The 17,058-nt window shown below is 38.6% G+C and overlaps 1 protein-coding gene across 1 annotated transcript in view; it reads right to left on the bottom strand.

The window, feature by feature from the left end:
• The window catches only part of LOC127420803 (CUB and sushi domain-containing protein 2-like), a 491,575-nt gene that overhangs the window by 351,806 nt on the left and 122,711 nt on the right, over positions 1-17,058 (bottom strand). The window contains exon 4 of the mRNA XM_051663350.1: positions 846-1,040. Within this exon, the coding sequence (XP_051519310.1) occupies positions 846-1,040 (195 nt within the window). The remainder of the gene's footprint in view (positions 1-845; positions 1,041-17,058) is intronic.

Raw genomic sequence — 17,058 nt, 5'->3', positions numbered from 1 at the left:
GGATGATCTCTTCTGAATGTAACATACCCATATGTCATGTGTCACAGGGCAGCCAAAGCAGTGCAAACCTCTTTTACAGTAATACAGACACTGGCTTTACCCACCCAAAGAGATGCACTATTGTGCGGTAACCCACACAGGTTGCGAGTCACCACAATGCGATAAGGTACTGAATGTCTCACGCGAATATAGGACGCTTGAGCATTTTGAGTGCTTCAAAACAGCACATGGGTCCCATTCAAGCGTCTTGCTGTCCAAAATCTTCAATACAGGACGTTCCGCTGCCCACCAAAATACAGGACGTCCCGGCTAAAATGGGAGAGGTGTCAACCCTAGCAGCAATAAACATTGCAGATGCCACCTCTACTATTTTTTGAGCTGTTGTCTGTGATGAATATGTAGGATTTGGATACTGTCCTCATGAAAAACATAATGAATGGCAAAACATCAATAGCTAAACTCATTTACATGGGGAACATACGCACGTTTGCATCGTTACTGTGACAACAAATGTGGACGTGCTAGCAAAACTGACTGCAGTCTGAACAGAAAAAAAAAAAAAAAAAAATATCTGGCCACATATAACTTTTGAACAGTTTGAACAGTCAGTCTAGAAAATAGGATTTGAGAGAAAAAAAAAAATAAAAATCAGATTTTCCCTGCAATGTGAACAAAGCCTAAAAGACATCACTCAGCCAAGTGCCCCACAAAATGGAACATATGAAAGTTTGGCAGCCTAAAGGTGAAAAAAAAAAAAAAAAGGAAAAAAAAGTGGCACAAACAGGCAGCAATATGACCAATCAAGATGGAAAAAGTGTACATAAGCTCTGAGCTCCAGTACTCACCTCGGCAGTACGGGAGGGGGAAGTCCCAGGCTGCGGTGCCGGAGGAGGTGGCCAGGCAGGACAGCACAGTGTGGCCTTCCAGCACGTAGCCCTGGTTGCAGCTGTAGCGGATCTTGTCCCCGATGTTGAAAGTGGAGCCCTGATGCATGCCATTGAGCAGCTGGCCTGGATTTCCACAGGTGTAGCTTGGAAGGGCTAGAGAGGGAGAGTGACAGAAAGGTACATGCATTATATTACTTGCATGAAGAACTGTTTATTTCAATAATTATATTACATATATATATATATATATATATATATATATATATATATATATATATATATATATATATATATATATATATACACACAACAGTTAGTTCCCTTTCTGATTGGACGAGAGACATTCCATGAGCACTAATGGTCTGACAGCATCAGCGCTCGTACGCTTCACTGTGTGTGTATCACTCTGCTTGTGTTCGTGCCGTTCTAAACTAAAGTGTAAGAGCTACTGTTTGTTTTTTTTGTTGTTTAGGTGGTGGCAAAATATTTTTTGTGTGTAATATGAGCCAGTTGGTGATGTGAAGTGAATCTGCGTCAGCCACTGTTTACATACAACAGCGCTCTGTGATCGCTACTACACTACTAAAGCTAGGAAATAGCTTTAAACGCCTTTAAACGAACAACTTCAGCATTACGGCTCATCACAGCTGAGAGACACAACAGACTGATTGATTACAGAACTCAAGGCATTTACCTCTTACTGGAGTTTCCACTGTAAGGCTGGCACCAGGATGTCTACAACCAAAAGGCACCATTTCCTGTTAAAGTCAAAGAACTCTGCGAGAATCAACGTCATAGAACTCTCTCACAAAAGCTGAAATCTACACCGGAATATCACCACGTGTGATAAATTGCAAATCACCTTTGCAATGTTTTACAAAGCTGAAATCTTCACCTGAATATCACCACAGTGTAATAAATTGCAAATCACCTTACTGCCCCCTCTTCTCTCTCCCCCTTCTCCCCTTCAACAGCTCTGGACCAACACAAAGACACAAGATTTATATGTAAAAATATAATAAATACCATGGAAACATGCAACTGTATGTGGTTGATATCATTTAAGAGGTCTCTGTGTGACTGGTATAATGGTCTCTTTCTCATGTTGATAAAACTAATGGTAACAAAGTTATAAGGTCTTTTCCAAATACTGCATAATTCCGGCGGTATATTCCCCTCCTTGACCTACAATTGAAATTATCTCCTGCATGTTAACAAGGTTAAACCTCAGGAAGTCAAGAACCCATTCACCCCCAAATCCTCATTGTTCAAAGGATAATACCATATGGTACACAATGTTTATTCTGTCTGGATATTTAAGGAAAGTTGGCAAGAAGCTCGGGGAATCTGTAAGCAGATCTCCCATGCTGTACCGCTGCATGTAGTTTATATTTGTCCGGAATCTGTAAGCCAGATCTCCCACGCTTATCGCTGCGTGTCACTTTCTATTGCCAGGTATGCTACTTTGACTTGTCTTTTATTTTTAGAAATGTTTGTTTATTCTGATCATGTGTGAAATTGGCTTTGATTGATTTTGTAACTTATGTTTTTATATCCTACCTTGCAAATAAATTGTTGTTATTTGATTTATTATGAATTTCTCTGAAACCATTTGTGACCGGTAGATTGTGTTAATATACTGTTTGTTACTGCAAGTATGAGACCAGGATAAGACCATTGCTGAAGCTTAATGATAGGAGAATCCATGTAAGACTTCAGTCACTGCTTATCATCCATCATAGCAAGTTGTGTGTACGTGTCTAAGCGATGGTATCATCTGATTATGAGAGAAGCCGAATCAGATGATATTTAGATTACCCTACAACCTCTGACTATGAACTGAACTGGCTCGCTTGTGATGTGAGATCCTCGTAATTGAAATAACAGCCGGCGAGAGACTCTAAGCGGCATTCAAGTATTGATCGAAAGGACAAATGAAAATTAAGATGATTCAGAGTAATCAATAACTTAAAAAGATCAAATTAAAAGAATGATCAGAAATGAATTAGAGCTTAAATATAAATTAGAGGCCAACTTAAAATTGAAGTCAGATTAATATAAACTTGGAATCAGATAAAATTAATAACAGAATCAATTTGTAAAGTGTAAATTAACAATAATTGCTTTACTTCAGCGCTCAGAAAAGACAGAACAATGCAGAGACTTTCAAAGGGGCCATTCTATTTGAATCTGACATCGGAACAAATAGTTTGGTTTTTTACCCCCAATTTACAGTGGTGACCATACTCCGTGATCTCCAGCGAGCGAGTGATGTCTTTTCAGCGTGACATTCAGTTCCATTCCACACAGGACAAGAGGTTTGAGCTTCTACTTCTCTGTCTTCAGCTGCTGTGGTAAGTCCATTCTTTTTGCCTTTTAGAAGAGTTGAGTGAAAGCACAGATGCACCCCATATAGGCACATTTTGTAGGACGGGTCGAAATACCCACTGTTAGACCGGAGACCGCAAAAATCCGGTGGGGCTAAAGAAATTAGACAAAACCACATGTGGTAGCGGCAGGATACGAGAAACGAAATCTCTTGCTCTGCAAATCAATGATCTCTTTGTTCGCCCAAGCGACAAGAGATCAAACTTAAACTGGAAAAAACATCATCCAAAATTTTATCCTGGTATTCAAGGGAGGATTACAATTAGAACTTTCATTCTAAAATCAATTAACACTGTCACTATTGTTTATTTAATTTGCTGCAACGAACTCGCAACATTTTAAAAGAGGGGGCAGTGGTAGCTCAGCAGTTAAGGCTCTGGGTTACTGATCAGAAGGTTGGGGGTTCAAGCCCCAGCACCACCAAGATGCCACTGTTGGGCCCTTGAGCAAGGCCCTTGACCCTATCTGCTCCAGGGGTGCTGCATCATGGCTGACTCTGCACTCTGACCCCAGCCTAGCTGGGATATGTGAAAAAGAAGAATTTCACTGTATATGTGCAAATGTATAATGTGTGATAAATAAATAAAATTATATATTAAAAAAGAATGAGCAGGTAGCAACTGTAAACAACCAAAAAGTAGCAATTGAGATATAAACATTGCATGTCGATGTGTTTGCATATGAAAATCAAGGCTGGTGATGTGATAAAAAAAAAAAAAATAGTAACAAAAGAAATGTCATTAATTTATAAATCAGTAAAGAGTACTATTACAACCTATTTTTACATTTGCAACTATGCTAAACCCTGTTGTTGTCATAGAACACATGTGATAATAGTTGTTTGTGATACTGCATGAACACAAGCTAATGCAGTTTATTTATGAAAACACTTGACTGTTAAGTTAACACTTAGGTTAGAGGTTGCAAATGCTTCGGGCACTCTAGACTATTTGTCTTGTGTAAAGTTGAAATAACTGTAATCACGTTTCTCTTGAAATTATTCATCAGTTTCAAGCTGAATGTGTGACTATGTCGGATATGTTTGTCTCTGATATGGCACACTGTCCTATTTACCATATAGCTGCAGTTAAACTATACTGAGTACAAAATTCCATGTGACTACCAGTAGTTTTACACAATTACCAAACTCTCAGTAGTTTTACACAATTAGCATTAACCTTCAGTAACTTTAAAAAGACTAAAGAACTTCATTATGCCTTTAAAATTCAAGAATACTCTTGAATTGCATCACCTCTGACTTTGCCCAGCCCCCTCTTCATATTCAAATAGATTCACATGAGAATACACCTAGTGACATCTTAACTCAAGAAAATGAGAAAATTGCATTCAATTTCATATTGTAATCGCAAAAGCGCTGGAGTTTGAGCAGAAATTTGACCCATGTAAATATGTGCCTGCAGTCACTGGGTGTTTACAGCAGCATGTCCAAAGGCTTTCAGCCTGACCTGTGCATACAATGAACATGCTCCTACATCTGATACAGGGCCAAATCAAAGGCATGTATTCTCAAAAGAGCAGCAAGATGACAAATATCTCATTCCAGAGAACCTCCATAGACCAGTAATAAAATTATTTTAATTTATACTATTTTTAATATAATATAATTGTATTATAATCACATTATAATATGCATTATATTATAATGGCCAAGCATGGCCATATATATTTGTAATGACACTGCCAACCGAAAAACCTTACAGGCCTTGAAGAATCCTTACAGTTGTATTTCATTGGTCCACTCCCCAGTGCCAAAGGGGGATATCGTTATTGCTTGGTGATCATTGATAAATTCTCAAAGTGGGTGGAAGCAATTACCACCTGCAGTAACACTGAAAACACTGTGGCACAGGTGATGGCCAACCAAATCATCCTGCTTTGGGGTGCGCCCGTCCAAATCGAGTCTGATCAGGGAACACATTTCACTGGGCAATTTATGAAAAATGTGTAAAATGCTTAACATCAAACAAAAATTTCACATTCCCTACAGACCGCAAAGCTCAGGTATGGTGGAACGCATGAACCACACCATCAAAGAAAACCTAGCTAAGTAAATTGCACAACATCAAAACAGGTGGACAGATGCCTTACCAACTGTCCTCACTGTACTACGTGCAACCCCATCTAAAGCCACAGGCATCAGCCCATATGAGCTCATGACCGGAAGAATTATGAAGCTCCCGATTGATCCAAATGTCTCCCCAGCAGACCTGGGACCTCTCATGCTTGCAACACAACAGACTGTGCTGGGCCAATTACAAGAAAGGCTCAGAGTGCTACAGGCACAAGCCGAGTTAAAGCAGCAACAGTCAGACCTAACAAATGACATGCAATTTAACCCACCTCTGAAACAAAATGTTCAGAAGGAGAGATGGTAATGGTGCGCGTCTTTTTAAAACAAAGCACGTTCGCTCCAAGGTGGCATGGACCATATGAGGTCAAAGTGGTCTGCAACAGCTGTGTGGCTGTGGCTGTCAGAGGAAAGACAAGATGGTATCACATGTCTCAATGCAAACTGTTCAAAGGTTCAGCTAACCAATAAACTGTATTTTTTTTTTCCTTTTTCACAAGTATGAGAGCAGGATAAGACCATTACTGAAGCTTAATGATAGAAAAATCCATGTAAGACTTCAGTCACTGCTTATCGTCCATCATAGCAAGTTGTGTGTACGTGTCTAAGCGATGGTATCATCTGATTATGAGAGAAGCCAAATCAGATGATATTTAGATTACCCTACAACCTCTGACTATGAACTGAACTGGCTAGCTTGTGACGTGAGATCCTCGTAATTGAAATAACGGCTGGCAAGAGACTCTAAGCGGCATTCAAGTATTGATCGAAAGGACAAATGAAAATTAAGATGACTTAATCAATAACTTAAAAAGATCAAATTAAAAGAATGATCAGAAATTAATTAGAGCTTAAATATAAATTAGAGGTCAACTTAAAATTGGAGTCAGATTAATATAAAATTGGAGTCAGATAAAATTAATAACAGAATCAATTTGTAAAGTGTAAATTAACAATAATTGCTTTACTTCAGCGCTAAGAAAAGACAGAACAACGCAGAGACTTTCAAGGGCAATTTATTTACGTTCCACTCGGAACGGATAGAAAATTATCCCTTTTTACACCACATTGGATACACACTGTTTAAAATGGCAGAGGACATTGCAGTTTCTATAGTGATTGACTCTTGCACACTGGCTATCATGAAATAGAGAGGAATACCCCTGCTTGGATGGCTATTTTACCACTCAGAAAGCTGTTCTTCAGAAAGCTGACAGCATCTCTTCTTGGGAGTGGCAACAAGTGATCTTACACGCTCTCTCTCTCTCTCTCTCTCTCACACACACACACACACACACACACACACACACACAAACACACACACACACAAACACACACACACACACACACACACATATCCATCCTTGTTTATCCAATAACTTGTTAGAAACAGCACAAGCCGTGATACTATTTCTGAAGTGACATTTTTGAATTACTAATGAAGGCTTGGACGCATCATTTGGTTTGAACCAGCAACAGCAGATTCTGATCCATCACGTAAGAAAGTAGTTCCATGCACAAATGCGTTTTTATGACCGTACTCAGTTTTTCCTAATTTTTTTACATTTACTTGTTCATTGAACTGTTGTATATAAGCAATATCACACGAGCAAGAGTGCGATATGGCCCTAAATCAGCACTGCTGTGATTCGGCCGAGGCCGTTGGTAATCGTTGGTAAAGTGCTGATGTAGGGCCATATCGCACTCTTGCTCGTGTGATATTGCTTAAATATATAATATTAATATATATTAATAACTATTTATTGAACATTGGTGTCTTTTATCACATTGCTGTTGCTACTCAAGTTTGGATGTTACGTGATTTCACCACTTGTAAGTGTGGTACGAACACCCTTTCCCACTGGTATAATCACTTTGATGATGCATAGCCTCTGTCAAAAAGGGTGAGTTAGGGTGAGTATGAAAGGTTCTTCCAATCCATCACAATTACTCCCAATAATTTTTACGATGATTGGTCCTTTTCCTCCACCTTCTACGGTCACTTATCTCATAACATGAACAAATCTGAGGTCAAGAGGAACCATACAAACCTCTGTTTTACATTCAAGCTCTTCTATAATGTACTTTCAGATGTTTGCATGTTGCGTTCCATTAAGTCAGTGCGCTGTTACATCTGTTCAGACCAGTAAAGCCATGCTAGTATAATTTTGTTCATGAGCACACAACATAGCATAGGAGCACCTATAATGGAAGATAAGCTTCCAAGAATGACAACGACCTGATAGAAAGAATAAACACTGCAGTAGAGGAACTTGTCTCTGGTGTAAGTAGTGCAGGGAAATGGAAACATAAATGGAAATAGAAATCTTTCTAGTGAGAAAGAGAGATAGGCGGGCTAACTGATAATTCCATCAGCACTGATTAGGAAAGCGGTTTTGTCATAGCACATGTGAGAGCATGTGAGAGACAGATGTGTCACATGCACACACAAACATTCATTTTCCAATCGTTTCCTAATAGATCAAATTAAAGTCCTGCCCTACTTTTTATTTTTTATTCTCTCTCTCTCTCTCTCTCTCTCTCTCTCTCTTTGAATATGCTTTTTCACTCAGATATCCATCCGATTATGGAAGTAAAAATGGTTTGCAAACACCATTCCATGTTGACTTTAACAAGACCTGGGTTGAGTGGGTCCTTGGGATGATTAACAGAATCTATGTGAGCTAGATTGCTACTTACAATCCACTGTCACATGTCCTCTATTCAAACAAACACAAAACAGCAAATCAATTCCCCCATTGTTATTTTCGGATTGTGCTTTAAACATAAATCAAAATGACCTTGTGCATTTCATCAGTATACCTCTCTATTTCTTAAATATAAAATCCCTACTGGTCTTGCAACACTTCAAGTATCCTTTTCTCCCTATGGCCCCACTGCATTTGTCATCTCCAGTCTATAACTCACAGGACTCTGTGTGCATGACTGTGCCATCCTTGCAGAATGACTGCTTTAACCATTTTAAGGGTTGCTATATCCTGCCCATGTGCTGAAACAGCAAGTGATGCTCTTGTCCAAGCTGGTATTTATCTGGTCTAGGTGGTCTCCAGCCTGGCAAAGCTGTAATTTGTGTGGTCTATCTGGTCTCCAGCCTGGAAAAGATGGAATTTGTGTGGTCTAGCTGGTCTTCAAGCTGGAGTTTACCTATTCTAGTGTTGGGCCTCATGTATTCAGATAGAAGACAAAGGCAGGCCTAACACAGTCGTACAGGCCCTCACATAACAAGTCATAAATCTTACTAATAAAAACCGTGACAAAATCAAACAAAGGGAGTCCAAAACAGATTACAAATCCCATGAAGCCTTGCTCACTAAAGGATCGAACTCTCAACTCCTATTGGATGAGGCACACGACAGAACGCACCTCAACCATGACATCATCGGGAGTAGAAATACCTCTGAAATGCTTCCGGGATTTGCTTCCAGCAACTTTGCTCGCCGTGTGTAGACGCAGCTCATCGCTGCTCTCAGGTGCAGCCTCGTGGTACAAGGAAGTAACATCCGACTTGAAACTGTGGCCATGCAATCTCCATCTCGCTGGACGAGTTGAGATTACTCTGTGTTCCACCAAATACTCTAACGGATCCGAAGGAGACTTCTAAGCAATCCGCATCTTCATCCGTTTGCCTGCAGAAGTGAAGAGATAAAAGATTTCTCTTCCATCTTCAATCAAGTCGACGTCGCTGATTTCTCCGCCAGCCTGCCGAAAATCAGCAGCCGTACCGCCCGCCGACAGAGGCCTCCCATCATCACCCGAGCCTCGAGGAACCGAGTCGGAGTTAAAGGATGGAAGAACACACATTCTGCATCCTCATGCGATTCAAGTAAAAGGTTTACGTCTGGGCAGAGATAGAATATTATAGTGTGTTATTCTTGTGTATCAAGTTTTTTGCTTGTACAGTTTACGGACCACCGTGTCCGCTCATTATTAATACTCAGGGTATTAATTATCACGAATGAGATTTGCTGTATTGTAGTCCAACCACATTGGGCTGTTGTGTATTTCCGCCATCGCGGGTGAGACCGACACACTGAGTTTATCCATTAAAGAATCAAAGACCACGGGACAGTTTACGAGCCGTCCACCGTGTCTCTGAGTGATAAACTAACAGCTGCTTTCTCTCCCACGATCACGAAACCGGCTTTGGGGCCTTCACTTTATTCTCTCTCTCTCTCTCGTACTAACCACACACACACACGCGACCCTTCACAAACATTTTCGCACACATTTTTGGCTAGTAGATAGCTTCGTGATAAAGTTTGTCCCTAAGCTACCATTGACTGGTTTCTCTCCGCCCACATTCACAGCCATATTCTCTGGCCGGAAGTCTCGTGTGACATACACTCCATGAGAGTCATGTCCGCCATTTTGTGTGCGTCTCTTCTTACACACACACACACACACACACACACACACACACACACACCCTCATGTGTTATAGGATTATTTTGATTTCCATATCTAATCATATCACTGTCTAGTTGGTAGTTGTAAGTCGGAAGTTTATAGACTGCATTGTATTAATTATTAATTGATATTACTGCATAAATAAACTTTGTAATACTTCAAAGAGAAGTGTTTTGGTTTGTTTTGCATACACCTGTGTCATGCTGACGGGATGTTAGTGCTCGGATTCAAGCCTTCATTCATTGTTTTTTTTCTCCAAAAATCGATATACTTCAGATGTCAATTTTCCTAAGAAAACAATCTAATATTGAGACTGTTATACTATCTGGTTATTAGTCCCTGATTCCAGGGTGGTGCCCCGTCAATATTGATCCATGTTAATATTCTATTGATTTTTGACAATTGATAATTATCTTTGATGATTGTTGAATTTGAATGATCAATAAGATAGTGTTAATTTTAATTAATGTTTAATTGATGTTAATGATTGGTGATTATCTTTGATAGTTGTTGATTTAAAGGATTAAAAAAGCTAACGTTGATTCTCATCAATGTTCTATTGGTTTTAATAATTAATAATTATCTTTGATAATTATTAATTATTGCTAATAACCAAACCCGCTCCTAAACGTAGCACACTACATTTACTGGAGCCCCATATGAGGTTTTAATGAGTTTGATTCAATTAATTAATTTAAATATTAATTAATAACTAAATAAATAATTACCAATTATTTCTGATAGTTACGCTGATCTAAATAACCAGTAAAGCCCTACACTAGCTAGTCTCCTGCTTGGCCAAGCTTGAGTTATCTGGTTCAGCTGGTCTCTCATCCTGCTCAAGCTTGTGTTTCTCTGGTCGAGTTGGTCTCCCAGCTTGGCAAAGCTGGTATTTATCTGGTCTTACTGGTGTCCCAGCATAGCCATGCTGGTGATTATCTGGTCTAGCTGGTCTCCCAAAGTGCCCAAAATTCCTCTAAAACCATCTAAACAGATCAGCCCAGCCAGCCAAGCTAGATTGAGAGAGCAGCAAACCACCTGGCTTAAGCTTTTTTTGTTGTTGTTGTTTTTTGTTTCAGCAGGGTGGAATTGGATATGATCCTCATTTTCCAATCAATTTTCACCCCCTTCCTTCCCTGACAAATTTCAGTGGAGCAAATTAGATATGCATAAATGGATTGGCAAGGCAAAGAAATAATTAAAGTGTGCATGTGTGATCACAACAATCAAGGCGCCCATAAACTGAAAAGCTTATCGTGCAATATTTCTGCACCAAATTGTACAGAACTGATTTTATGCTTATGGGTATTGATTTGTTATACCAGCACAAAATAACTGAAGCAGCAACATATGGAAATGATGTGTTTTGCAGCAGCCAAGAGAGAAACAACACAAACAAGTCACAAATAATAACATACAGTTACCTACCTGGTACAATCTGTATGTGACATGTATAGACAAGGTTATGAAAGCCATGTGTCCATGCATAGACAAATGGTAATGAAAGCTCTGGTTGCGACCCACTTCGACATGCCCACCACTCTCTATAGGCTATACTTTAGAAGTGACATTGTGAAATTGATCCCACCAAACTACCACATTAGCTCAATAAGCAGTTTCTGCTTTGTTGAGCAACGATTCAATCAATGCCTCTCTGTGCATGCAGAATTACCAGGCACCTGCAATGCACACTTTTCAACCCCTGCACGCAACGTGCAAGACATGCAATCTCTTGCAAATCCCACCTTTCCACATAAAAGTTGAGTATTAGTGGCTTCATGCTATGAAGTATATTGTAATGACACACACTGAGTTCTACCTAAAAGGAGATGGCTTAGTTGTGCATGAAATAAAATTGACTTTCAAGTCAAATGTTAATTTGTCTCTGGTCTTTCATGCATTTTCAGGTACTCAGTCGGTTGAAGCCTTCCTTACGAAGCACTATTGAGTGCTAAAGTATGGAGTCAAACTTCTGCCATGATTACTCAGAAAATGCATCTATTAAAAGTCACTTTAACTTAACCATATGATTGACCCAACAATATCTGTTAAAATGAGATGCTGAAATAATTTTTTTAGATGAGATGCACATTTTTGAGATGCAGTGTTTTCTTGAATCAGGGTGACACTGAAGCCACCGCCCCTCGCGCCCTGGAACCTTAAGAGGGAAGCGTGTGCGGCTGTCGGACCCCGCTCACATCCTGGACCATTCTATGGACACTCACCCTTCCTTCACAGACTCCAGTTGCACCACAGATTGCCCCTTTGTTTGGACAATTACTCCCTTGGGCACTTTAATTCCCCTTTTTGATTTATTTTTATTATTATTATTTTTTTTTTATTATTTTAAATAAATGCCTCTCCGAATCTTGATTCCACACCAACTGTGTCTGCCTCTTTCTCACCCCACCGCAATATATATTAATAAAAAAAAAAAAAATTAAAAAAAAAAGAAAAAAAAAAAGAACACCCTAAAACCCTTAAAACATAAGCACATCTGCATATCTCGGTTTTTTATGATTATTTTTGGTCTTTCTGCCACTTTATTAAAAGAGACAGTGAGACTGGAGACAAAAACAACAAAAAGAGGGGGAAATGGAATCAGGAAATTATATGAGCTGACTTTCTTTGCCTGAATGAGCACCACCACTAAACATGTTGAAGAATTAACAATAACCACTAAGTTTTAGAGTAGATTATTGAAGACATTTGTACCACTGGTCATTGGATACTCACTTTCTGTGTCACATCCATTCAATTCATGTAGTAATATTCAACCAGTACAAGCACATTTTTGCATATTGTATGTGTAATGTCAACAGTGGCTGCTTCAGTCAAGATTTAGACAGTGGATTATGAAGTCATACTTAATCCAAAGGGGTTTAGGTGAAATTCAGCAATATTCTAGCTTCAATGAGACTTTCGTCTCCCAATACTCTAAGTAACAAAGGCTACGATCACTCTGTCTTTTATCTGGATCTATTTTATCTCAGGGGTACACTCAGGGTATGTATTTCCTTTGTACCTTGTGTCATCAGAAAAGCAGACATGGAGGTAGAGAGAAGATCAGTTTAATAAATGCACTATTTACGTACCTAAGCCACTGAGGGTTGAAGGTGCCTGTCTCACACTGAATGTTCAGTAACATTATGCTCATAATTGGCTAAACAGCTGCCCGAGAAAACCTGCTTTGATTCTCCATTCTGTGTGCTTGTTATTTATAAATGTATGTACTTATTTAATTATTTATTTATTGTCTCCAAGCTTAGCCAAGATGTGGTGCGAACAGCAGGATTCCAGAGCCAATTAATTGGAAGCATGGTCAGCTCATAATCACATTTGGTTGTGGATATATTCAAATCAAATGTGCGCACACACAAGCAGACAGCATAATTGGGATTGTGATAACTGTTGTACAAAAAAAAAAAAAAAAACAGTGAACCCAGTATTCTAGAAAACACAGGAGAATAAACAGAAGGCTGTTAGTGACATCCTGTTGCAGCAGTGACTGTAGATGGACAATTCAAAGCTCATTAAACATTAATAAGCACTCAGGTAGCCTCCAAACGTTGGGTACAGCAGAGCGTATGGAACAAAAACAACAGAATATCTCATGAATTTGGGGGTCAGAAAGTGAGAGAGCAAGAAAATAGAAAGGATGATGGAGACGAGTGTCTCTTTCAGGGGTAAATCAATGATTGCTGTCTTAGGGGGAATCAGACCCGCATCTGAGTAGATATGGGGTCTGGAACCTATGGCTCACGAGCCACAAGTGGCTCTTTGTTAAAAATCAAGTGGCTTGCTGGGTGTCTCAACATTCACCAAAACATGATCATTTAAAACTTTCTAAATATAATTTTCCTGCAGAAAATGTGGGTGTGATTGCAAAGCTTGAAGTCAATGACACTGTTTTGATTTTCTTTCTCCCAAATTTGTCGTAAAGCCTACTCCTGCTGAACAAGGTTTGAAATTAACACCTGCCAAATGCAGATTTTTCAAGCACAGTGGCAGGTAATTTTGCTGATGTACCAGCCACTGTGGAGGACAACTTGTAAGACTTATTGGAGTGATATACTGTATGACAAGAAATTAGACAAAAAGATGTGTGTTTGATGAAACATGTGTGATTATATTTTGAAGAACAGACGAAAGAAAAGCAGCCGATGCGAGTCTGATTTGATATATGTGCACAGTGAGCTCCGTTGTTCACGAGTGCAATGAAAGTGCTTCTCCAAGACACGCACATTCATAGAGTTCTGGGCCTCATTTGCCAATTACTATTGATCTTAGCGGTTAAGAGCATTTTCTACGAGCGATTTTACAAACGTTCACAGCCCAAAAGGGAAGTGAACTTTTTCATGCACAATTGTAAAATGAAGTAATTTAATGGAGACCCTCACAAACACGTGTACACAATTCCATATTACAACATGTTACCTATTAATTGTTGCATATTTGTTTTCTTCATTTTATTTTATTGAAAAACTTTGTTTTTTGAAAATAGTAAATTATTAGTTTGTGAAAAAAGGTTCCCGGCCCCTGGAGTAGATGTTATGGCTTAGGAACATTTATTTATTTAAGGGCAAGAGGTCATGTGTTCAATTCTTCCTGAGATATCAATAGAGTGCAACAGTGCTAGCCCATTTTTTTTTTTTTAGTTTTCTTGGTACTGAAAGTATGATTTCATTAAATCCTTTTTACTGTAAAAGTGTTCTAAGCTATGAAACCAAACAACCAGCTCCAAGGTGAATCAAAACGTTATAAACTTTGATTTGATGCAAAAATTTATCTGAAAATCAAACAAAAAGACAATGGTACAAGACTGTGTACTCAGAGAATATTCTAGGTTCAGTACAAGTTAAGCTTAGTGGACAGCATTTTGGCTTAATGTTGATAACCAAAAAAAAAAAAAAAAAACTCATTCCTCCTTTTAAAAAAAATAAAAAAAAAAATAAATCAAGGTTACAGTGAGGCACTTACAATGTAAGTGAATGGGGCCAATTTTGGGAGGGTTTGAAGGCAGAAATATGAAGCTTATAATTTTATAAAAGCACTAATCCCTCTTTCAAAATGTGTATTTGAGCTGTAAAGTAGTTTAAATTTGAATTTTTATGTCATTTTATGGTTGTAGTGTTTATAATGTTACGTCGTCATGGCAACAAAGTTGTAAAATTGGATATATCTTTACAGAGAAAAGGTTAGCAAGTCATTTTATCACACTAAAACCATCACTTCCATTGACAGTGCCTCACTGTAATAATATTTTATTTTTATTTTTTTTATGGTAATCACCATTATGCCACAAATGATGTCAGTTGAACTTAAATTGTATTGAAGATCATTCTCCTCTACATCATATTTTTTTTCTGTGACTAAGGTTGCAAACACAACAGACACCTTCCTAGGCCAGACAGATTTTTTTTTTCTTCTTATACCTTTTCTTTCATGGAAACCTGTTTCTAAAGCACATTGAGGGCCAATACCTTAATCTGCAGGCGACTTGTCACTCTCAATGTGTCTCAGCTTGACTGCTGAGAAAATTTCAAACCACTTGGGCCTGCTGGCTGACACATTATTAAAAGGCTTTTATATACTACCTCTACACTTTTATACACTCGCACACAGGACGGAGAGCGAGCACCTTTGGTGAGATAAATAGATCTTGAGTGTTTTACTAATTCGGAATTACCTGATTAATTTGCTGATATGGAGTGCTGAATGAAGTAAATGAGCAAATAATGTGCAATTGCTTTCCATAGAAACATCCTCAAGAGTCAGATCTTTACTATGGTTCTTCACATTGCCATGGCAACAGGCACAAGTCCACCTGGGTGCGGTGGGCCGGTGCTGAAGGAGGAATGGAGAGGGAAGGGATGTTTTTAGGGGTGAGTGTTTGTATCCAGTCTCACTGTTTCACACATCAGAGGGACCCTTGTGTCAGACAAAGACAGAGTTTCCTTGCGTAACTTTAATGTTACAGTTCATTCACAGCAGCATTCACACCTCTAGTATCGTGTGCTCTGCCTAAGAACAGGCAGTCTCACAAGCCGATTCGCACCAGTTGCCCACAGACAGAGTAACCCCCCAGTCTGCCATTAAAGCTGTTTAGAACCAGACAGACATACCTCTTTAAAGCATTTGTGTGTAATGATGCTACTCACTCTATCCAACAGTGAGGGCAAATGGTACCCTTGCATTCAAACACATGACAAATGATAACGTATTGCATGTTGCATAAAATCTGCTTTGGTAAACCAAAAGACAGGCATTGAAAGGAATCTTACTGAATCTTAAATGAGTAGTTCACCCTAAAATGAAAATGTTGTCATTATTTACAAAAAAGGATTTTTATGCAGCTCTTGTCCTTGCAAATACAGTTTATAGTGACCATAGCAAAAAAAAAAAAAAAAAAAAAAAAAAATCACTATAAAAGCAGTCCATACAACGCATGACCTATGTTTAGTCTTCTAAATCCATATGCCAACTTTGTGTAATAGTTCCTTTCACATTCAGATCAGATTAAAAAATGGCTTGTTGACATGCCACACCAGGTTTGACATTAGAAGTGTGTATCTTCACTGCCCTCACAATTTGATTTGATAACGATTCAAAGGGTAACGATTCGATTACAAAACGTTTCTCGATGCAACGATTCTCGACTCCTGCATTTTTCTGTAGTGTCATCTAGTGCACTGCACAAGCATCAAGCACAATGAAGTGTAATCGAGCTTGAACTCATAATCGTGCCTAAAGACTGCAATGGCAGGATGTACAGTTAAATATTATATTTTGGTCTATTCTCATCCAAAACCGAATGGATCACTTCAGACGGATTACTAAATGGATTATTTAAATGTTGCCTTTATCTTTTTTTTGGAGCTTCAACTGTCTGGCCACCATTCACTTGAATTGAAATGACCTACAGATCTGAGATATTCTTCTAAAAATCCTCTAAAAAAAAATTTGTTCAGCAGAAGAAAGAAAGACATAGACATCTGGGATGACATGAGGGTGAGTAAATGATGAGAGAATTTTCATTTTTTGTAAACAATGTTATTCATAAAAGATATACTATTTTAACAGTATAATTTTAATGATGCACACATAAACTACCTGACAATTTTATTGAAGATGCATTTCTGCATCTGTATATGCTGTTTTTTTTTTGTTTGTTTTTTCTATGAAGACCTGTGCTAGAAGGGTCTTTTTTATTTATTTATTTATTATTTTTATTTTCTCCCCTTTTTCTTCCTAATTTGGAATGCC

Source organism: Myxocyprinus asiaticus, chromosome 30 (assembly GCF_019703515.2).
Source record: "Myxocyprinus asiaticus isolate MX2 ecotype Aquarium Trade chromosome 30, UBuf_Myxa_2, whole genome shotgun sequence".
Classification (NCBI taxonomy): domain Eukaryota; kingdom Metazoa; phylum Chordata; class Actinopteri; order Cypriniformes; family Catostomidae; genus Myxocyprinus; species Myxocyprinus asiaticus.
The sequence above is the reverse complement of the archived record's forward strand: the minus strand, read 5'-3'. Positions and strand labels throughout refer to the sequence as shown.